The sequence below is a fragment of the Aquarana catesbeiana genome, linkage group LG04 (genome assembly GCF_042186555.1).
Source record: "Aquarana catesbeiana isolate 2022-GZ linkage group LG04, ASM4218655v1, whole genome shotgun sequence".
NCBI lineage: Eukaryota > Metazoa > Chordata > Amphibia > Anura > Ranidae > Aquarana > Aquarana catesbeiana.
The window spans coordinates 616,823,495-616,845,109 of NC_133327.1; the positions used below are offsets into that span (position 1 = coordinate 616,823,495).

Consider the following 21,615-nt stretch of genomic DNA (forward strand, 5'->3'; position numbering starts at 1 on the left):
TTGAATTTCTGAAATAATACATTTTTTTGATGATATTTTAATTTTATGAGATGCACCTGTATATCTTTACTTCAATCTTCTGCATCCCTGGGCATGACATCGGCATCGTTACGGGAAGATTGCTGGAATCCAGTCCATTGCACAAACGTCCTCTTGCGTCATGGGCAGAAGATGGGGGTGAGGTCAGAATAAACCCTAACTTTTTTCTTTACAGGCATGGGCGTCCACAGATCTTTTTTCAGGGGGAGCATCATTTTAAGGTCACCCATGCTCCGCCCCCTTTCAACAATGTCATGAAGGGGAGGGACTTAGCTGTGACTTGCAAGTAATTCTTTTTAAAGGGGAAACAGCAGACTTTATTCCAGGTGTGTGCTATATACAGGGTGCAGATTCCAGACGTGTGCTATGAACAGGGTGCAGATTCCAGGTGTGTGCTATGTACAAGGTGCAGATTCCAGGAGTGTGCTATGTACAGGGTGCAGATTCCTGGCATGTGCTATGAACAGGGTGCAGATTCAAGGCGTGTGCTATGTACAGGGTGCAGATTCTAGGTGTGTGCTATGAACAGGGTGCAGATTCCAGGCATGTGCTATGTACAGGGTGCAGATTTCAGGCATGTGCTTTGTACAGGGGGCAGATTCCAGGCGTGTGCTATGTACAGGGTGCAGATTCCAGGCGTGTGCTATGTAAAATGTGCAGATTCCAGGCGTGTGCTATGTACAGGGTTCAGATTCCAGGCATGTGCTATGTACAGGGTGCAGATTCCAGGAGTGTGCTATGTACAGGCTGCAGATTCCAGACGTGTGCTACGTACAGGGTGCAGATTCCAGGCATGTGCTATGTACAGGGTACAGATTCCAGGCATGTGCTATGTACAGGGTGCAGATTCCAGATGTGTGCTATGAACAGAGTGCAGATTCCAGATGTGTGCTATGAACAGAGTGCAGATTCCAGATGTGTGCTATGAACAGAGTGCAGATTCCAGGTGTGTGCTATGTACAGGGTGCAGATTCTAGGCATGTGCTATGTACAGGGTGCAGATTCCAGGCGTGTGCTATGTACAGGGTGCAGAATCCAGACGTGTGCTATGTACAGGGTGCCGATTCCAGGAGTGTTCTATCTACAGGGTGTAGATTGCAGGGATGTGCTATGAACAGGGTGCAGATTCAAGGCGTGTGCTATGTACAGGGCGCAGATTCCGGGCGTGTGCTATGTACTGGGTGCAGATTCTAGGTGTGTGCTATGAACAGGGTGCAGATTCCAGGCATGTGCTATGTACAGGGTGCAGATTTCAGGCGTGTGCTCTGTACAGGGTGCAGATTCCAGGCATGTGCTCTGTACAGGGTGCAGATTCCATGCGTGTGCTATGTAAAGGGTGCAGATTCCAGACGTGTGCTATGTACAGGGTGCATATTCCAGGCATGTGCTATGTACAGGGTGCAGATTCCAGGCGTGTGCTATGTACAGGGTGCAGATTCCAGGCGTGTGCTATGTACAGGGTGCAGATTCCAGATGTGTGCTATGAACAGAGTGCAGATTCCAGGTGTGTGCTATGTAAAGGATGCAGATTCCAGGCATGTGCTATGTACAGGGTGCAGATTCCAGGCGTGTGCTATGTACAGGGTCCAGAATTCAGATGTGTGCTATGTACAGGGTGCAGATTCCAGGAGTGTTCTATCTACAGGATGTAGATTCCAGGCGTGTGCTATGTACAGGGTGTAGATTTCAGGCGTGTGCTGTGTACAGGGTGCAGATTCCAGGCGTGTGCTATGTACAGAGTGCAGGTTCCAGACGTGTGCTATGAACAGGGTGCAGAATTCAGATGTGTGCTATGTACAGGGTGCAGATTCCAGGAGTGTTCTATCTACAGGATGTAGATTCCAGGCGTGTGCTATGTACAGGGTGTAGATTGCAGGCGTGTGCTGTGTGCAGGGTGCAGATTCCAGGCATGTGCTATGTACAGAGTGCAGGTTCCAGACGTGTGCTATGAACAGGGTGCAGATTCCAGGCGTGTGCTATGTACAGGGTGCCGATTCCAGGCATGTGCTATGTACAGAGTGCATATTCCAGGTGTGTGCTATGTACAGGGTGAAGATTCCAGACGTGTGCTATAAACAGGCTGCAGATTCCAGGCGTGTGCTATGCCAGTATGCATACCCAATCCCCCCACAGAGCTCTCTTCCCACCACAGAAGAGAATCGTCTAACTCACAGTGGCAGGTTCGGCTCCTGGCACAGGCTTCTGTTGATACACGCTGCAGGCTTGAGCGGCTGTGGATAACTGCCCCGCCCCCTTCTCTGTTGTATATGCAGAGCTGGGAGAGCAGGAAGGGTTTTGTGTATAATGACTCCCGATGCTTGAGGCCAGCGCTGTCTTAACACCGGACAATGAAAAGCCCTGCCAGCTGCCGCCCACAGTGCAATCTTCCTTCTTGTGCTGTTTGCTGGTACATGGAGAGCATTCCAGCGCCCGGCACTGGCTTACACTCTGCGCGTTGCGCTCGGGTGATTAGGGTGTGTGTACCTGGGCACAACCCCTGCGCCTATGGCGGACACCTTGCCGATCCAAAATTTCAGGGGGGGGGGTGCTTGCCCCCCCTTGCCTCTACCTGCGGGCGCCCATATTTACAGATACATTTTATACCTACTAATAGTAGGGAATCTATGAAAGGGAGGGGGCCAGAACAATGTAAGCAGAACTGTATTTTACTGAAAAGTCTGCTTTAAGGTCCCTCTTCATCCCCTGCTGAGCATAGCAAAGCAGGCGGATAATGGGTCTGTGCCCACTCCATTTATGAGGAGCAGGCATGGACACAGCCCACTCTGTCACTCTAAGGCTAGGTGTGAATGGACCGGCTGTCTGTTTACATTTGACTGCCCTATCATCCGATCTGCCTAGACGGAGGGGAATGGATCCTCCTCTGTGTTTTTTTTTTTACCGGATTGGATTGGAGGTAGGCAGGCGTAAGTGGACACAAGTCCGTTTACACCCGCTCGTCCATATGAATACATAGACCATGTGATCAGGACCACCTGAAAAACTGACAGATGCACCTGATTGGATCACCCAGTGTGAGGGGACTCAAGCAAACTGGTGCTCTACAGATACCACTCAGGAAAAAAATAATGAATTTACTTTGCTGACCTCTTCTTCAGAAAAAGTCTGGAATATAAAATGGTTGGGACCCATCTGTGGTATGGGGTTCTTGGGTACATTCCAGTTAATGAGGGGTTTAACTAGGAATGGGTAAAATGTAGGTCACTGCGGATGATGAGTATCGTCTCCGAGTCAGTGTTTTGCAACTGGAGGCCTAGGTTGGAAAGAAGTTTGTCACAGTGACCAAGTTGTGTGTCGTTGCCCTCAAAGACCACCCAGGTTTAGATAAAATTTTGGCTGATGGTTATGTTAAATATGTTATTTATTTGAAGTTACGTATTTGTTAAATAAAAGGCCATTTTACTCCAAAATCTTTGTCATGTCTTTTATCAGGTAATTTGGGGGTTGGAGGTTATGGTCTAGCAGGTTGGGGTAAGGCTGGAGGTTATCTGTCCTTCACATGTCAAGGAATATTTGCTGCCGGGTACAGGGCATTAAAGTGAAACTGTTACTTTGCCCTACATGAACAAAACATAGGTTAACTTTATGCTAAGCCAGGCTAGAAATCATGCATATGGCCCAGATGAGAGTCATTTAGGCAAGAATAAGCAGACCTCCTCCTGCCAATTGTTCTTGGTGATAGATTTGCCCATGTATAGTTAGTGTTGGACTTGGCTGATCATATTTTGGCTGATTCTTGCTGAATCTGCTAAACATTAAGCTGTTGGCGGCCTTGCCAGCATCACTTGGCTTGATGACAGTCAATTGAAAAATCATAGGAGCAAAGCAGAATTTGTTTTGGCCAAGCAGTGACTGCATTCAATCAGATGCAATTACTGTTCGTGTATTCAAGAGGTCGCAGGTGCTGTGGTTACTTGAATACATTAGCGGGCCGTGCACATTTCTCCATTTATGCCATTAACGTGGATGTAGAAATCTATTGATTTTCTCTCATTCGATCCATGTAAAGCTAGCTGTGTATGGCTAGCATTATACCTTTACAGGCCCTTTGTATCCAATCTGGCTCAATCATTTTGTAAATTTTAACTATTGAAACCATTGCTTTTGTGTTTCACCACCTTGGAATCTTGAAAAGTAGGCAGGAGATTGCCAGTGTGGTGAGGTGGAGAAGAAGCAGGGGGACAGCAGGTGTTCTAGCTGTGGGGCAATTGCCCCCATATCTATTGTATTCATCATCATATTCTGAAATTCCAGCTGTCTTTACCCACCAACCTGTGTAACCATACAGGCTGATGGCTAACCAAAGTTGATTTGCCAATTACCTTCTTATGTCATGGAAATTCTGAAAGCAAACTTGAAGGGGGTTCATAGAACTCCAGATAATTTGACAGATAAAAACAGTTCACATATGAATTTTGACTGTGTCTTTAGTTGGGCTGAGTGAAACAGAAGTTTTAATTCACCAAAACAGGGTGCAAACCATTGGAGTCCATGGTAAAGAAGTAGCTTATTTTGAGCTGTTTTAAGGGTAAAATGGGCTTTACATGACTTCTGAGCTTTAATGAAGCTCCTTTTACTATGCAGTACCTGTCTGTGGGTTGGGTGGCAGTAATTAAAAGACCCCAGGCAAAACATCTATGAATTTTCTAGTTTATGCAAATAATAATAAACAGTACAACAATGCACTAGTAAGCCCCTAAGTATCTAGAGACAGTATGGCACTTTTACTGCGCTGTAACAAGAGTGTTCAATATGCAAAACTTACATGTGCTCGAGGATTGCTCCTTTAAACAGGCCCTCAAGGCTTTCACCCTCTTACATGTGCTTGTGACAAAAAAAAAGTCACCTTGTCAGCTAGGAACATGGTGTTAGATATTGAGGAACAAGGAGCATTAACCCTTCATACAAATGGGCAAAACAAATGTTTTTATTTCGCGGACATGGCTTCATTTATCAACAAAGCCATCTATATCCATGTTAGTACCAACATGGTGATCACATGGCTTTGTTATAAAACTGATGGGGCCATTAAAGAATATCTAAACTCATATACAAAACTGTATTATATTGCAGCTTACCAGCCCTTAGATGTGGTGGCTGCATTTGTTTTCTATGGACTTTTCTTTTCCTTTATTTTCACCTGGTGATTCTGCAAATAACACACATCATGTCCTAGGATGCCCAGACTCACTCTCCCACTGTATCTTTGGAGAGAGTCATGGTGTCACTACAAACATGTCTTCCTTTGTTTGTATCTTTTAAACTGACATATACAGTATCTCACAAAAGTGAGTACACCCCTCACATTTTTGTAAATATTTTATTATATCTTTTCATGTGACAACACTGAAGAAATGATACTTTGCTACAATGTAAAGTAGTGAGTGTACAGCTTGTATAACAGTGTAAATTTGCTGTCCAGGTGTGTTTGGGGTCATTATGTTGGAATACTGCCCTGCTGCCCAGTCTCTGAAGGGAGGGGATCATGCTCTGCTTCAGTATGTCACAATACATGTTGGCATTCATGGTTCCCTCAATGAACTGTAGCTTCCCAGTGCCGGCAGCACTCATGCAGCCCCAGACCATGACACTCCCACCCCCATGCTTGACTATAGGCAAGACACACTTGTCTTTGTACTCCTCACCTGGTTGCCGCCACACACTTGACACCATCTGACCAAATATGTTTATCTTGGTCTCATCAGACCACATGACATGGTTCCAGTAATCCATGTCCTTAGTCTGCTTGTCTTCAGCAAACTATTTGCGGGCTTTCTTCTGCATCAACTTTAGAAGAGGCTTCCTTCTGGAACGACATCCATGCAGACCAATTTGATGCAGTGTGCGTCGTATGGTCTGAGCAATGACAGGCTGACCACCCACCCTTTCAACCTCTGCAGCAATGCTGGCAACACTCATACGTCTCTTTCCCAAAGACAACCTCTGGAAATGACACTGAGCGCGTGCACTCAACTTCTTTAGTCGACCATGGCGAGGCCTGTTCTGAGTGGAACCTGTCCTGTTAAACTGCTGTATGGTCTTGGCCACCGTGCTGCAGCTCAGTTTCAGGGTCTTGGCAAGCTTCTTATAGCCTAGGCCAACGTTATGTAGAGCAACAATTCTTTTTTTCAGATCCTCGGAGAGTTCTTTGCCATGAGGTGCCATGCTGTACTTCCAGTGACCAGTATGAGAGAGTGAAAGCGATAACATCAAATTTAACACACCTGCCCCCCATTCACACCTGAGACCTTGTAACACTAACGAGTCACATGACACCGGGGAGGGAAAATGGCTAATTGGGCCCAATTTGGACATTTTCACATAGGGGTGTACTCACTTTTATTGCCAGCAGTTTAGACATTAATGTCTGTGTGTTGAGTTATTTTGAGGGGACAGCAAATTTACACTGTTATACAAGCTGTACGCTCACTACTTTATATTTTAGAGTGCCATTTCTTCAGTGTTGTCACATGAAAAGATATAATAAAATATTTACAAACATGTGAGGGGTGTACTCACTTTTGTGAGATACTGTATTACATTTTTGTTACTGGGTTTAGATATGCTTTTAAGAGACTAACAAATTTCACCCCCTATATTGGAGAAGGTAATATACTTGCTTCTCTGATGGTCCATGACTCCTACCTTCCCTTTGTTCTAGCTATTCATTCATTTCTTTAAGATTGTTCAGCATTCAATACTTCTGGAAGTGTAGAGTGTCTGTGTCCTCCAACACTCTGGGTGAGTCCTGTAGTGACCCATGGTTCAGAGAATGGAACCACAATGTGCACCTGAAGGCTGCATTAAATGCAGATGAAGGCTACAGCACTGGAACGGAGGGAAGGCAGGAGACACAGGCCACTGGAAACATGAGTATAATACAATGGCTCAGAAGTATCTGTGAATCCATAAATGACATAGCTTATAATACGGTGGTGTAACAAGAGCAATGATGTACCATGGTAACAGAAAGCTATAGACATTTCAATGTCTGATTTGAAAGACAAAACATAAAGGTCCTTTTTACCATCTTACTGAATAAATACTTAGGAGTCTTACTCTTTATTCTATAAAAGAGGCTGGCAGCTCTGTAGATACATACTCTCCATAGGGTCTCCCTTGGGCGGCCGGGCGTGCTGCATAGTAATGGTTTTTGAATTCATCCATCCATACCTCCGCCGTGCGTTTGGTGTTCCTGAAGGGTGACAGAAAAGCACTTATCAGTAATGTTTGCCTTCTATGTCAAAGTTGTCATTGCAGAATACAGACAGCCTTGAAATTACAAACAGATTCACAGTCAGAATAAAATATTTTAGCAGCTCCCCACAATCCAGAATAATAATGATGAAAATAAATTGTAATTCCACCCCAATGCTGATGTTTCTGCTTTGGATGGAGTAGGGAGGGTTCAAACCCTAGATGTGTCTAAAGCTGTCAGGGAATCCAACAAGGGAAACCCACTCTACCAATAATAGGTTCAAAGTGGAACTTAGGCCATGCTATTGTATCACTGTCACTGCCATGCCCCCTCATATAGCCCTGTGTGGAATCACTAGAGGGCACAGGAAACATTATCATTTCACTATAGTAGATTCTTCAAAGGACTGTACAAAGGATTCACTTACTCCACTAATAAAAGCCATTTGCTGGAATAGGCTGCTCTGGGGATGGGTAATGATCGTCAAATCCCACTACTGGTGAGATGCATACAAGCGAAGAACCTTATTTTGTGTGAATGATCTCTAATAACACTTTCTATCACAAGGACTAGAAAGGTAATGGACGGCAATTAATTGTAGCACGACCCCCTTGGGGACTGCTTGGATTTACCTGCTCATCTGCATCACCATGACCCTGTAAACATTCCAACCCACCTGACACTCTGGGTTCAGACATCTTTGCACCACCTTGAAGTAATAAGTCAAACAACCCAGTGCGCTTATATTCTATCAACGTTTACTGTAGTACTTTAAAGAAGATCTAGTTGCACAGAAGAGGTAATAGATCTGCTAAACTTTGGATAACAGTCCTAGCTCAGCAGAAGAATTCCTCTATAATAATACAAGTTAAGGCAGTTTGACAAGAATAACATATAATATACACATATGTGTCATGTAATGACAGTAATGTCCCAGTTGCAGGCCTGATGGTCTTCACCAGCAGTCGGAGCTCATTAACTATATCCAATAAGGTGCCGTAACAAGGCAATGGTATTTCTTGGGGTTGTTGAGACGTACAGTGTTCAAATAGGATTGCAGTAAAGTCTTCCCAAAGTAAAGCTGCCTATACACAGTGCCCCAGTGAAGCAACAAAGAAAGGTTTGCAAAGGTGGGCAATTGCCCTCTCAACAATGACCAGGCCGATTCAATGCCTTCTTAACAGCAGCTCCCGAAGAGGTGTCCTTGCAGCGGATTCGCTTGTGATGATCACCCGGTGCGGAGCACAAAATGCGAGTTGTCTGACTGCCGAGTTGATGCTGGAGAGATGTCTGACAAACAGCAAGCAGTGCTAGGCCCTTCTCGGCCATGTTGGAATGTTGAACACCGCATGGTAGGCTGCAGCCTCACTCTCCCTGCACGGAGAGGCCCGTCACACACGAGGCCCAGGAAGGAGAGAGCATGGGCGTGTCTCTGGCCTCTTCTATAGCTCTTCCCATCAATCTCCCTGATGGTAGGAAAGATCCCTGGGATATGTAGTCCAGGTGTATATTCATGCCAAGAGATTTCCATTCTGAGGAACTATTAATCCCACAATCCCTTTGGTTTGGCTCACAAATATGATGTCAGTTAGTGACGCTGGGGACTAGAGGGACACTACGATATATAGAAATGACAGGGAATGCCCGCTCAGGCTCTGAAGAAAGGGGTGCTCCCCCGAAACGCGTTAGCCATCGGCCATTCGCACCGGTCTGACCCTCTTGGCAATAGGTCCTGGTGCGTCGATCTGCAGAACAGCGCATTTGCGCCCTTGTCAAAGCCGTTTTTGATAGCTCGTTTGTGAGTATATTTTTTGCTGTTTTTATGCTGTAATGAAGTTTACCAGTGGTAATGCACTAGGTCGGTGCGCCCTCCTTCTTTTTTGTTTCTTTTTAGCTAGAATGACAGGGAATCGCCATACTTTGCAATTGTAGTCCACATTGCTACATCATTTTATCCCAGCCTTCTAAATATTATCAATCTCAATTGGCAAAGACTGATTGTGGAACTTTGGCTCATCATGAAGGCAAACCTCTACTCCGGCAGAGAAAACAACATGATCGATGCCTTTGTGAGGGAACTGGAGTGAGTCCTAATTTCCCAAGAGAAGGTACATTTCTAATGCCTTTAGTAAAAGCAAGGCTGTTTCAATAGATTATGTTTAGTTTTTGAGTAAAGACCAAAAGTTCTCCAGAAACCCTGAAACCCAACACACCCTGAGTTGAAAATAATGACCAGCTCCTTGGATGTGGGCTCTGACCTGCCCCTCCCGAGCCTCATTATTTATTTCTTTGCCTGCTCCCCACAGTGATGAGCCAATAAGGAGACATAGAAGGGATTGTGCCACAAAAGCTAATTGCATTTGCATAAGAGAAGGCCCTGGTTTTGAATTTCCTTTGATGCTCTATGGCAGCTTTTCTCAAACTTTTTGCAATGGAGCAACCCTTGAAATAATTAGATCTCAGGGAACTCCTGCTAAAATGGTCAGATCTACAGCTTTAGGTTCATAATTCAGTCCAAACCAGTGGTGTGGTGCACTGGAGACAGGCCCACTTACACTGATGGTTAGTGGTAAAAATGTTCAATACAATTTTGGCCAGTGTAGTGCCTCCATGGTCACTGGTGCCAGCAGTACCTGAAAGACAAGAGAAGATCTTTGGTGAAGCCCCATACTGCTGGCTCTGCTGAGTGGGATTTGTGGCAGAATTATACAGAAACCAGAAGATCAATCTATCACTGCTTTTTGCTCAAGCAACCATAAAAACCTCTGGAGGAACCCAAGCATTCCACAGAACCCTGGTTGAGAAAGGCTGCTCCATCTGAATCCCTGTGCAGGCACCTTGGCTGCTATGATACAAAAGTGGAGGTTTTTGCCGGTGGTGGAATTTGCAGGGTATGCATGAATGAAGCAGATCTGGTCATACATGTCTCCTCTCTTCCTCTGCACTACAAGTCAATGTAGGACCCCTAAGATGAAGGATGTGACTGATACTCAGCTCTGCAAGGTAAGGGCACTGTAGTTAAAGGGTAGAATCTCATTTATGCTATGAGAATAAGGTATTTTAAGGTATTGCTAAGCAAAAACAAATTCAAAATTATAAGACAGAGCAATACAGGACTAAATGGAGAAAAAAGGTGTGAGACGTTAATTAGGCTTTAAGACAAAGTGTAATATTTTTTTTTAAATATTGACAACGTGTAGCATATGTTAATCGGTGGAAGGCGGTGGAGCCTCACCGACACACGCACCAAAACTTTGCATGAGATCTGGAAGTAGGAATGTAAATGAGTGTTTCTTCATTAGGCATGCACCTGCTGCTCACTCTCTCAGAAATTAATTATGGTGGGATACGGGAAGATGGCAGAACACTTGCTCCACTGTGTCACACACACAACACCTGCCATGCAATCTTTGCATAATAATATCTTCTCCCCATCCTCCCAACCTTTGCAGGTTAGCTAGAGAGCAGAGCCAGGTCAAGAGAAAGAGCTTCAAAAGAAAAGTTGTCTTTTAGTTTTTTCAACCATCTGTACCAACATAATATTTTAACAAGAAAGCTTGTTTTTGTACTTTTTTATGTGATCTGGGTATACATTCAGAGCTGCTTTAAAGTGCTTCTAAAGGCAGAAGTTTTTTTTTACCTTAATGCATATGCTGCAAGCAGCACCCCCTAGTCCCCCCTAAATAATTACCCAAACCTGATCTCGATCCAGCGATGAGATTAGAGGCTCTCTCTCCCTCCTCATTGGTTTAGACACAGCAGCAGGAACCATCAGGAGCTGTCAATCACAGCCAAAGAGAAGGATGGGGGGTCGGGGCTGAGCTGCGCTCTCTGTGTCTTATGGGTATTTTTATTATTTTTATTGCAGTGCTGTATTCATAAAATTCAAAACATTTCTGTCTTTGTTACCTACCTTCTTTTAGACCCAATGGTGTCAGTCTGGAGGAGTATGCATTTCTAGGCAGACTGCATTTGATTTCAGACCACTCTAGGTAACGTTCACATGTGATACTGAGCCTCCATGACTTAAAGAGCTAAAATCCCCAAAAAAGGAAGAGGCCAGGGGCAGTAAGGCTGGGTAGAAATGTTCTAAATGATGCTGGGCGTCCTCCTACCAGGAAATGAGGTGGGCTCTAATTGACTTGCTGCAGCTTCTAATTCACTCTGTGAGAAGATCACAGTGTGCAGTAAAATCAGAGTAAGCAATTTCAGTACAGGGGAGGAACCTGTACAACTGTGCAAGACTGAAGGCAAGGCTGGAGTTAACCACCCCCCGCCCAGCCTATTATAATAATACGCCCGAGTGGGAGCACTGCTATACTGGGTGGAAGGCAGTCTGTGATCCACTGTGTCCGGCAGCTGTGTGCAGGCCAGGTACCATGTGATCAGTCACAGCGATCACATATCAGTTGTAAACAATGGCTTTCTTTCAAAGCCACTGTGTACTACTGTGATGATATCTGTGTTTGGTCACAGTGATCACATGGTACAGTGCCAATCACAGCTATCACAACTGTACACAATGGCACGTGAATGGATGCCATTCACAAAGTAAAAAAGATTGCATATACAGTGATCATCATTGTAATAAGCAATCATAGTGTTAAAAAAAAAATCCTGATCACAACCCAACAGCAGTATAGTGTCACTATGGTGACACTGTACTGCTCTGGTGCCAGAATGTAAAAAAAAAAAGTACAAAAAAGAAAAAATGTAAAAAACCCCCATATAATACATATATATATATATATATATATATATATATATATACAGTGGGGACTGAAAGTATTCAGACCCCCTTACATTCATTTATTTAACTCAGGTGCTGTCCATTTCTTCTGATCATCCTTGAGATGGTTCTACACCTTCATTTGAGTCCAGCTGTGTTTGATTATACTGATTGGACTTGGTTAGGAAAGCCACACACCTGCCTATATAAGACCTTACAGCTCACAGTGCATGTCAGAGCAAATGAGAATCATGAGGTCAAAGGAACTGCCTGAAGAGCTCAGAGACAGAATTGTGGCAAGGCACAGATCTGGCCAAGATTACAAAAAAATTTCTGCTGCACTTAAGGTTCCTAAGAGCACAGTGGCCTCCATAATCCTTAAATGGAAGACGTTTGGGACGACCAGAACCCTTCCTAGAGCTGGCCGTCCGGGCCAAACTGAGCTATCGGGGGAGAAGAACCTTGGTGAGAGAGGTAAAGAATAATCCAAAGATCACTGTGGCTGAGCTCCAGAGATGCAGTCGGGAGATGGGAGAAAGTTGTAGAAAGTCAACCATCACTGCAGCCCTCCACCAGTCAGGGCTTTATGGCAGAGTGGCCTGACGGAAGCCTCTCCTCAGTGCAAGACACATGAAAGCCCACATGGAGTTTTCTAAAAAACACCTGAAGGACTCCAAGATGGTGAGAAATAAGATTCTCTGGTCTGATGAGACCAAGATAGAACTTTTTCACCTTAATTCTAAGCGATATGTGTGGAGAAAAACAGGCACTGCTCATCACCTGTCCAATACAGTCCCAACAGTGAAGCATGGTGGTGGAAGCATCATGCTGTGAGGGTGTTTTTCAGGACGACTGGTTGCAATCGAGGGAAAGATGAATGCGGCCAAGTACAGGGATATCCTGGACGAAAACCTTTTCCAGAGTGCTCAGGATCTCAGACTGGGCCGAAGGTTTACCTTCCAACAAGACAATGACCCTAAGCACACAGCTAAAATAATGAAGGAGTGGCTTCACAACAACTCCGTGACTCTTCTTGAATGGCCCAGCCAGAGCCCTGACTTAAACCCAATTGAGCATCTCTGGAGAGACCTAAAAATGGCTGTCCACCAACGTTTACCATCCAACCTGACAGAACTGGAGAGGATCTGCAAGGAGGAATGGCAGAGGATCCCCAAATCCACGTGTGAAAAACTTGTTGCATCTTTCCCAAAAAGACTCATGGCTGTATTAGATTAAAAGGGTGCTTCTACTAAATACTGAGCAAAGGGTCTGAATACTTAGGACCATGTGATATTTCAGTCTTTCTTTTTTAATAAATTTGCAAAAATGTCAACAATTCTGTGTTTTTCTGTCAATATGAGGTGCTGTGTGTACATTAATGAGGAAAAAAATGAACTTAAATGATTTTAGCAAATGACTGCAATATAACAAATTGTGAAAAATTTAAGGGGGTCTGAATACTTTCCGTCCCCACTGTATATATATATATATATATATATATATATATATATATATATATATATATATATATATATATTTTTTTTTTTTTTTTAACATACTGTCACTAGTCAGTGTTCCTGATTACTGCAGCAACATTCATACTGCTCGGAAGACAGTATGTACAAAAAAAATGTGAATAAAACATTATTATTAAAATTTCAAATTACTCACCTCACCATTCCTCTTACTAAATACATTGGGTTTCTACTTTCCAAAAATCAGTTATTTTGGGGGTATTTGTGCTGTCCTGGCATTTTAGGGCCTCAAGAAATGTGATAGATTGATCAGTTTTCAGATATAAATCTGGTAAAATAAGTATTGAACACGTACCATTTTTCTAGGTAGATACATTTCTAAAGGTGCTATTGACATGAAATTTCAACTTCACCACATGTTGGTAACAACCCATGCAATCCATACATACAAAGAAACCAAAACAAATAAGTTCAGAAATGAAGTTATGTGTAATAAAATGGAATGACATAGGGACAAAGTATTGAACACATGAAGAAAGTGAGGTGCAAAAAGGTATGGAAAGCCAAAACACCAGCTGAAATCTATCAGTAATTAGAAAGCAATCCTGCATATTAATATTAGCTGGTTCAGTCTCAACTGATGGCCTGTAAAAAGGTGTCTCATTACCAAGGTGTCACACAAGAAACATGATGGGTAAAAGCAAAGAGCTCTCGCAAGATCTTCGCAACCTTATTGTTGCAAAACATACTGATAGCTACAGAAGGATTTTTAAACTTCCGAATGTTCCAGTGAGCACTGCTGGCGTCATAATTTCACCATAAACCGGTCACGACCAGGTGCTCCTCACAAGATTTCTGACACAGGCGTGAAAAGAATTATCAGAAGAGTTGTCCAAGAGCCAAGGACCACTTGTGGAGAGCTTCAGAAAAACCTGGAATTAGCAGATACAATTGTTTCAAAGAAAACAAAAATGAATGCACTCAATCGCCATGGCCTGTATGCACGCTCACCACACAAGACTCTATTGCTGAAGAAAACGTATGTTGAAGCTTCTTTAAAGTTTGATGCACAGCATTTAGACAAACTTGTGAAATATTGGGCGAATAAAGTCTGGTCAAATGAGACCAAAATTGAACTCTTTGGATGCCATAATACACACCATGTTTGGAGGTCAAATGGCACTGCACATCACCCCAAAAACACCCCCATACCAACAGTGAAGTTTGGAGGTGGGAACATAATGGTGTAGGGCTGTTTTTCAGCATACGGTACTGGCAAACTTCATGTCATTGAAGGAAGGATGAATGGAAAAATATACATAGACATTCTTGATAAAAATCTGCTGCCATCTACCAGGATGATAGAGATGAAATGAGGGTGGACATTTCAGCAAGACAGTGATTCCAAACACAAAGTCAAAAGCAAAGGAAACTCTCAATTGGTTTCAAAGAAAGAAAATAAAGCTGCTAGAATGGCTCAGTCAATCACCTGACTTGAATCCAATAGAAAATCTATGGAGAGAACTAAAGATCAGCGTTCATAAAAGAGGCCCATGGAACCTTCAAGATTTGAAGACTGTATGTGTGGAAGAATGGGCCAAAAATAACACCTGAGCAATGCATGCAACTAGTTCAGTGGCAGCTGGTGGTATATTTTTTCGGCAGATGACCGCTGCCTTGCTAAAGAAGCTGAGGGTAAAGGTGATGGACTGGCCAAGCATGTCTCCAGACCTAAACCCTATTGAGCATTAAGGATGAGCTCCGGCATGTTTGCACACTCCACGTGCAGAGCCCACCAGGAAGTCGGCACGGCACTGTGCTAATTACAGGCAGTGAGACATTTCCTGATCTCTGCAGCCGCATATCTGTGATTAATGCAGCGCCGTGCCGACTTCCTGGCGGGCTCTGCACGTGCAGTGTGCAAACACGCTGGAGCTCATCCTTATTGAGCATCTGTGGGGCATCCTCAAATGGATGGTGGAGGAGCCCAAGGTCTCTAACATCCACCAGCTCTAGGATGTCATCATGGAGGAGTGGAAGAGGACTCCAGTGGCGACCTGTGAAGCTCTGGTGAACTCCATGCCCAAGAGGGTTAAGGCAGTGGCGAAAAATAATGGTGGCCACACAAAATATTGGAACTTTGGGCCCAATTTGGAAATTTTTGCTTATGCCGGACTTTCCGAAAGAAAAGGTCCAACGGAATCATTCCATTGTACATTCCGATCGTGTGTGGGCTTCATCTGACTTTTTCTTTCAAAAATTCTGACAGACCTAGAAACAGAACATGTTTTAAATCTTTCTAATGGAATCAATTCCTATCGGGAAAACCTTTCGTCTGTATGCTATTCCGATGTACCAAAAACGACGCAAGGGCAGCTATTGGCTACTGGCTATTGAACATCCTTTTTCTAGTCCCGTCGTACGTCATCGCATTCTAAACGATCGGACTTTGGTGTGATCGAGTGTAGGCAAGTCCATTTCAGCGGAACTCCGTCGAAAAAAAAGTCAGAGTTCACTCCGGTGGAAAAAACAGTCGTGTGTACGCGGCATCAGGGGTGTACTCACTTTTGTTGCCAGTGGTTTAGAAATGAATGGCTGTGTGTTGAGTTATTTTGAGGGGACAGCAAATTTACACTGTTATACAAGCTGTATATTCACTACTTTACATTGTAGCAAAGTGTCATTTCTTCAGTGTTGTCACATAAAAGATATAATAAAATATTTACAAAAATGTGAGGGGTGTACTTACTTTTGTGAGATATTGTATATACCATAGTTTATAGGCTCTATAACTTTCACACAGACTAAATATTATACACTGATTTGTTTTGTTTTTTACCGAAGAAATGTAGTAGAATATATTTTGGTCTAACTTTATAAAGAAAGACTATTTTTTTTTTTTGCAAACTTTTATAACAGAAACTAGGAAAGTTTTGGTATTTTTTCCATTTTTATAGCAACATATAAAAAACCCAGTGGTGATTAAATACTACCAAAAGAAAGCTCTATCTGTCACAATAAAATGATAAAAATGTAATTTGGGTACAGTGTTGCATGACTGAGTAATTGTCATTCAAAGCGTGACAGCGCTGAAATCTGAAAATTGGCCTGGGCAGGAAGGGGGTGAAAGTGTCTGCCATTGAAGTGGTTAAATATGTTATGCTCTATTATTATTGTTGATGTTGTCCATCTATTCTTTTACTAGCTGAAGAAAGTGACTATAAATAAAGACAAGAGTATTTGCATGAGGAGACAGATATGAAGTGATACGATGTATTTAACCCCTGTCAAGTGGCCTTATGAAAACGTATTGATTTTAATCTTGTAAGGCAAGATAAGAGCAGAAGAAATTGTTTTCTAGATGCTGTTACTTCTTAATTAACAATGTCACAGTGTGTGAAAAATCAATTTCAGAGCTGATTCAACACAGCGATATGCCGCACGCCTGCAAAGCCAAATAATACACAGCTGCGTCCCCGGGCGCTCCGCTCATTACCAGGCAGAGGTAGTAGTGTACCTACTTGATGTACGTGTTGGCATTGCCCTCAGGAAACACATAGGGATGCTTCTTTCGAAATACATGACCCACCCGACTACATGGGATGATCTCCAGGCTTCCCCCGCACATCCACACACGGAATGAGATCTCTGGAAAGACATTAAGGATATATTTTAGTTAAAATGCAAAACAGAGCATGCTCAAGCAGACCTGTCACCAGATTTATTTTTTCATATTAAGTCTATGCATAGTCCTTAACGCTACCCTTTGGGCTCCTTCTGCTAATTTCGTGTTAGTAGAAGTTTGGTGAGTGTTGATTTGCGCTTTTCTTTTTGCGTTTTTCATTTAGTGCTTTTCAGTTCGCGCTTTTCATTTCGTGCTTTTCAGTTAGTTTCTGAATGGCCGTTCATCAACCAGACATGTTGGGGAATCGGAGGAGATAACGTGTTATTTATTATTGGCCTTGGAGTTATTGTTTTGACATTATTTTTTTGGTTAAATAATGATTTGATTTGGTATATTTTCTAGATTTTTGGATGCATAGAATGCACTTTTTGGTTAAGTTCTATTGGCAGATAGCATGTCTAATTTTATTTATTTTTTTAATGCACAATAAAAAAATTGTGTAGAAAAAACTTGGCTATGTGTTTTACTTCAAATGACAGTTTGGGAGTAGGCAGTTACATTTAAAAAAATACAATGTAAAATTAACAAGGGACACCAACATAGTTGTATCTTTGATCTTAAAAACTACGGGGTAATGGTGATGTAGTAACTTGCACAAATAAAAAAAAAAAAAAAACACATAATAATATTATTCTTGATACCACTAGAAAAAAAAAGCCTTTGAAAATTTGTTTGCAATAACTCCATCAGTATCACCAGCAAAGCAGCTTCATTATTATCCCATTAAAAAAGAAAAGAATTGTGCGCTGCATTTGGAGATTTCATAATTTGCCACGTCACGAATGTTAATTCTCCATTCGGCGTATATTGTGGCATGTCAGAAATTCATTTATGCAGATGTGCTAAGATCCACTTTTATATATAGAGACTAAATGTTTAGGGTTTCTTCCTAATGATCAAAGGGCAGGGGTCTCCAAACTTTCTAAACAAAGAGCCTGTTTACTGTACTTCAGAATTTAGGGGGACGGACTGTGGCCATTGAGCGTACAAAATGTCCCTGCATCAGTGGGACTAAACAATCACTCATCATTGGTGTAATTAGTAGTAATTGTGTCCCATCATTGGGGTCATAGGGCCCAAGTGTCATTGGTAGGAATTGTGCCCCATTGTTAGTGTCAATGGGAGGAATTGTGCCCTTCATTGGTGTCAGTAAATAAAAAAGTGCCCCAAGTGAAGATAACAGCAAGAAAAAGGCTGCATCTGGCCCCCAGTGCCACAGTATGGAGACCACTGTCCTAGGGCACAGAAGGCCACACCATTGTATGAAGTCTCTTGGTCACTGGTAGCCTAGTACTAGAAGAACACCTCCAACATATAATTCTGCCAGCCAAGTAAATTTACAGGCAGTTTGTAAAATCTGTAATTTTTGCATCTGTTTGTAAATATCCACTACAGAAATGCAGACTACATGTCCGTAATGGATATTCATCGACAGATGCAAAAATTATGGATTTTACAAACTTGCTGAAAGCTGGCAACCCTGGAAGGGATGGGCTTGGTGCATTAGTAAAGGGGTCCTTGGTTCCCCTTTATTGTTGACTCTCAATTTAGAAAGTTCACATAAGGACTTTGTATAGTCCAAATATCAGCAATGACATAATGGCAGTCTTATAAACCCATGGGCTGTGCTATATACAGTAACTAACAATCCTTTATGAGCCAGTCAATAATTACCTATTCTCTGGAGCAAATCACAGATATCAAAATTAAAGGGCAAGTAATTCAATAAACCCCATTATCTTATCCAGCAGATCAGCAAATAATCTGCCATGTAAAATGTGAATTTATAAAATGTGATTTTTACCCTGACATGTTTATTTTCAATAATTCTCTTTGTCTTTACACTAATTTCCCAGGCAATGGCCAATGCACTTTGCTCAGCTTTAAAGCCTTGAAGTGGTTGTAAACCCTTACATTTACCAAGTGAAGGAACTATGCTCAGTTGATACACAGTGTTGAAAAAAATTCTCCTAAGTAAGTTGTATCTATCTGCAGTCGTCTCTTCTCTACATCCATTCAAAGTGCTGAATTTATAAGCTTGTCTGAGAGTTCAGAAAAAAGAGGGCGGAGAGCTGAAGTTACACTCTGCAGAGCCCAGTGAGGAGAGCTCTGAGAGCTGATTGGAGGGAAGGGACACACCCCCTTCACATAGCACACAGGAACAGAGTAGAGCCTGTCAATCAGTGGAGGTTCCCCCCCAGTCACCATTTTTCTTTTGGTGCCAGGAAATGTCAGAAGTGACTCATAGCAGAGGAATGAAGCAGCAGACAGAAATTACACTTAAAGTGGTTGTAAAGTCAGAAGGTTTTTTTTTATCTTAATGCATTCTATGCATTAAGATAAAAAACCTTCTGTGTACAGCAGCCTCCCCAGCAGCCCCTAATACTTACCTAGCCCCATCTCTCTCCAGCGATGTCCACCAGTGCCTCGGCCGTCTGGGACTCTCCTCCAGATTGGCTGAGACACAGCAGCGTTGCCATTGGCTCCCGCTGCTGTCAATCAAAGTCAGTTAACCAATCAGGAGAGAGAGGGGGCGGTCCGAACCGGGGCTCCGTGTCTGAATGGACACAGGGACCCATTCAGACACGGCTTGGGTGCCCCCATAGCAAGCTGCTTGCTGTGGCGGCACTCGACAGGACAGAGGGGCCAGGAGAGCCAAAGAGGGACCCGAGAAGCGGAGGATCTGGGCTGCTCTGTGCAAATCCATTACACAGGACAGGTAAGTATAACATGTTTGTTATTTTTAGAGGAAAAAAAAATGAGACTTTACAATCAATTTAACCATTTCGCTGCCAGGTCCTGTGCTCCATTTTTACCCTTAGGTGGCCAGACCATTTTTGCAATTTTTCCTTTTTTATTTTTCACTTATAGCTTTCAAAGTTTGTAAAAGACCCCCTGGACCATATATTTTCCGAAAGCACATGACCAGTAGAATAAAAAGGTGCTACTGATTTCTAAGGTCCCACGATATTTGCGCAAATGTTTATCAAAACAATATTTTTACAGAAAATCCACTAAAATCATGATTAGCAGATAAATACACAGCAAATTTTACAAAATTCCTGCTAAATATAAAAGCTTAACCTGTATTGAGTTAATAAATAACAAATATTTGTAGTTTTTACATTGCGCCTTTTTGCAAAATGGTGAATATCGAATGTACAAAAAAATGTAAATAACCAAATTTCCCTAAAAATCTGAAGCTTTTCATTTTTCTCTTACAGTTTTCAGAATTTGTGAAAGACCCCCAAAACCAATATATTCGCAAAAAATACACTAAAACCATTATTAGCAGATTAAAAAAAGCTAATTTTCCATAATTCCTGCTAAATCCCTACTAAATATAAAAGCTTAACCTGTATGAAGTTAATAACAAAAAATTTTCATTTTTACATCGCGCCTTTTTGCAAAATGGTGTGGTATGCAAAAATGTAAATATCCAAATTTCTCTAACAATCTGAAGGTTTTCATTTTTCCCTTACAGCTTTCCAAATTTGTGAAAGACCCCCAAAATCATATATTTTCTGAAAGCATATGACCTCTAGAATAAAAAGAGGGTGCTACTGATTTTTTAGACCCCGCGGTATTTGCGCAAATGTTTATCAAACCAACATATTTCGCAAAAAATACAGTAAAACCATTAGTAGCAGATAAAAACACAGCTAAGTTTACAAAATTCCTGCTAAATCCCTACAAATATTAAAGCTTAACCTGTAAGGAGTTAATAAATAACAAATATTTGTAAATTTTAAATTGTGCCTTTTTGCAAAATAGTGAAAATCGAACGTACCCGAAAATTTCTTTAAAAAATTGGAGGTTTTCATTTTTCACTTACAGCTTTCAGAATTTGTAAAAGACCCCCCAAACCATATATTTTCTGGTCAATAGAATAAAAAGAAGGTGCTACTGATTTTTAAGGCAGCGCGATATTTGCACAAATGTTTACCCAAACAATATTTTCGCTAAGAATACACTAAAATCATTAATAGTGTACATAAACACAACATAACAAAATTCCTGCTAAATTGCTACTAAAGCATCGTTCACATGTGGCATACTAAAGTGTACGCCCATGGAGGTCCATGTTTACCCGCACAGGGATGCACAGATGTTCCATGCATCCCCATACAGGCAGTCCTATTTATGTCAATTGGGATGCAACAGCTGCACATGCATAGCTGCTGTTCCCAATCTGACATCTGTGTGGGTGTGGGTACATGACCCCGAACGCAGACAGTGTGAGCGGACCTACATGGATGTAAAATTTGGAGAAATGGCTCTGTTCATGCAGGTGCTACATCCCAAATGACATCAATGGGAGGGCCTGGAGAGAGATGCACGTAACACCTGTGCATCCCTGTAAAGGTACGCTGTGTATGCCCTGTGTGAACAAGGCCTTAGGCCCCTTTCATTCAAGCAGACAGATTGGGTCTGCCTGTCCGTTTTTCAGGCGGGCCCAATCGGACCACCC

At 42.4% G+C, this 21,615-nt stretch overlaps 1 protein-coding gene across 1 annotated transcript in view; it reads right to left on the reverse strand.

Annotated features, from left to right (window-relative positions):
• Window positions 1-21,615, reverse strand: part of GALNT14 (polypeptide N-acetylgalactosaminyltransferase 14) — a 707,004-nt gene that overhangs the window by 73,645 nt on the left and 611,744 nt on the right. Inside the window, exons 10-11 of the mRNA XM_073628286.1 lie at window positions 16,981-17,107; window positions 7,160-7,252 (exon numbers count right to left, since the gene is read on the reverse strand). Of these exons, the coding sequence (XP_073484387.1) occupies window positions 7,160-7,252; window positions 16,981-17,107 (220 nt within the window). The remainder of the gene's footprint in view (window positions 1-7,159; window positions 7,253-16,980; window positions 17,108-21,615) is intronic.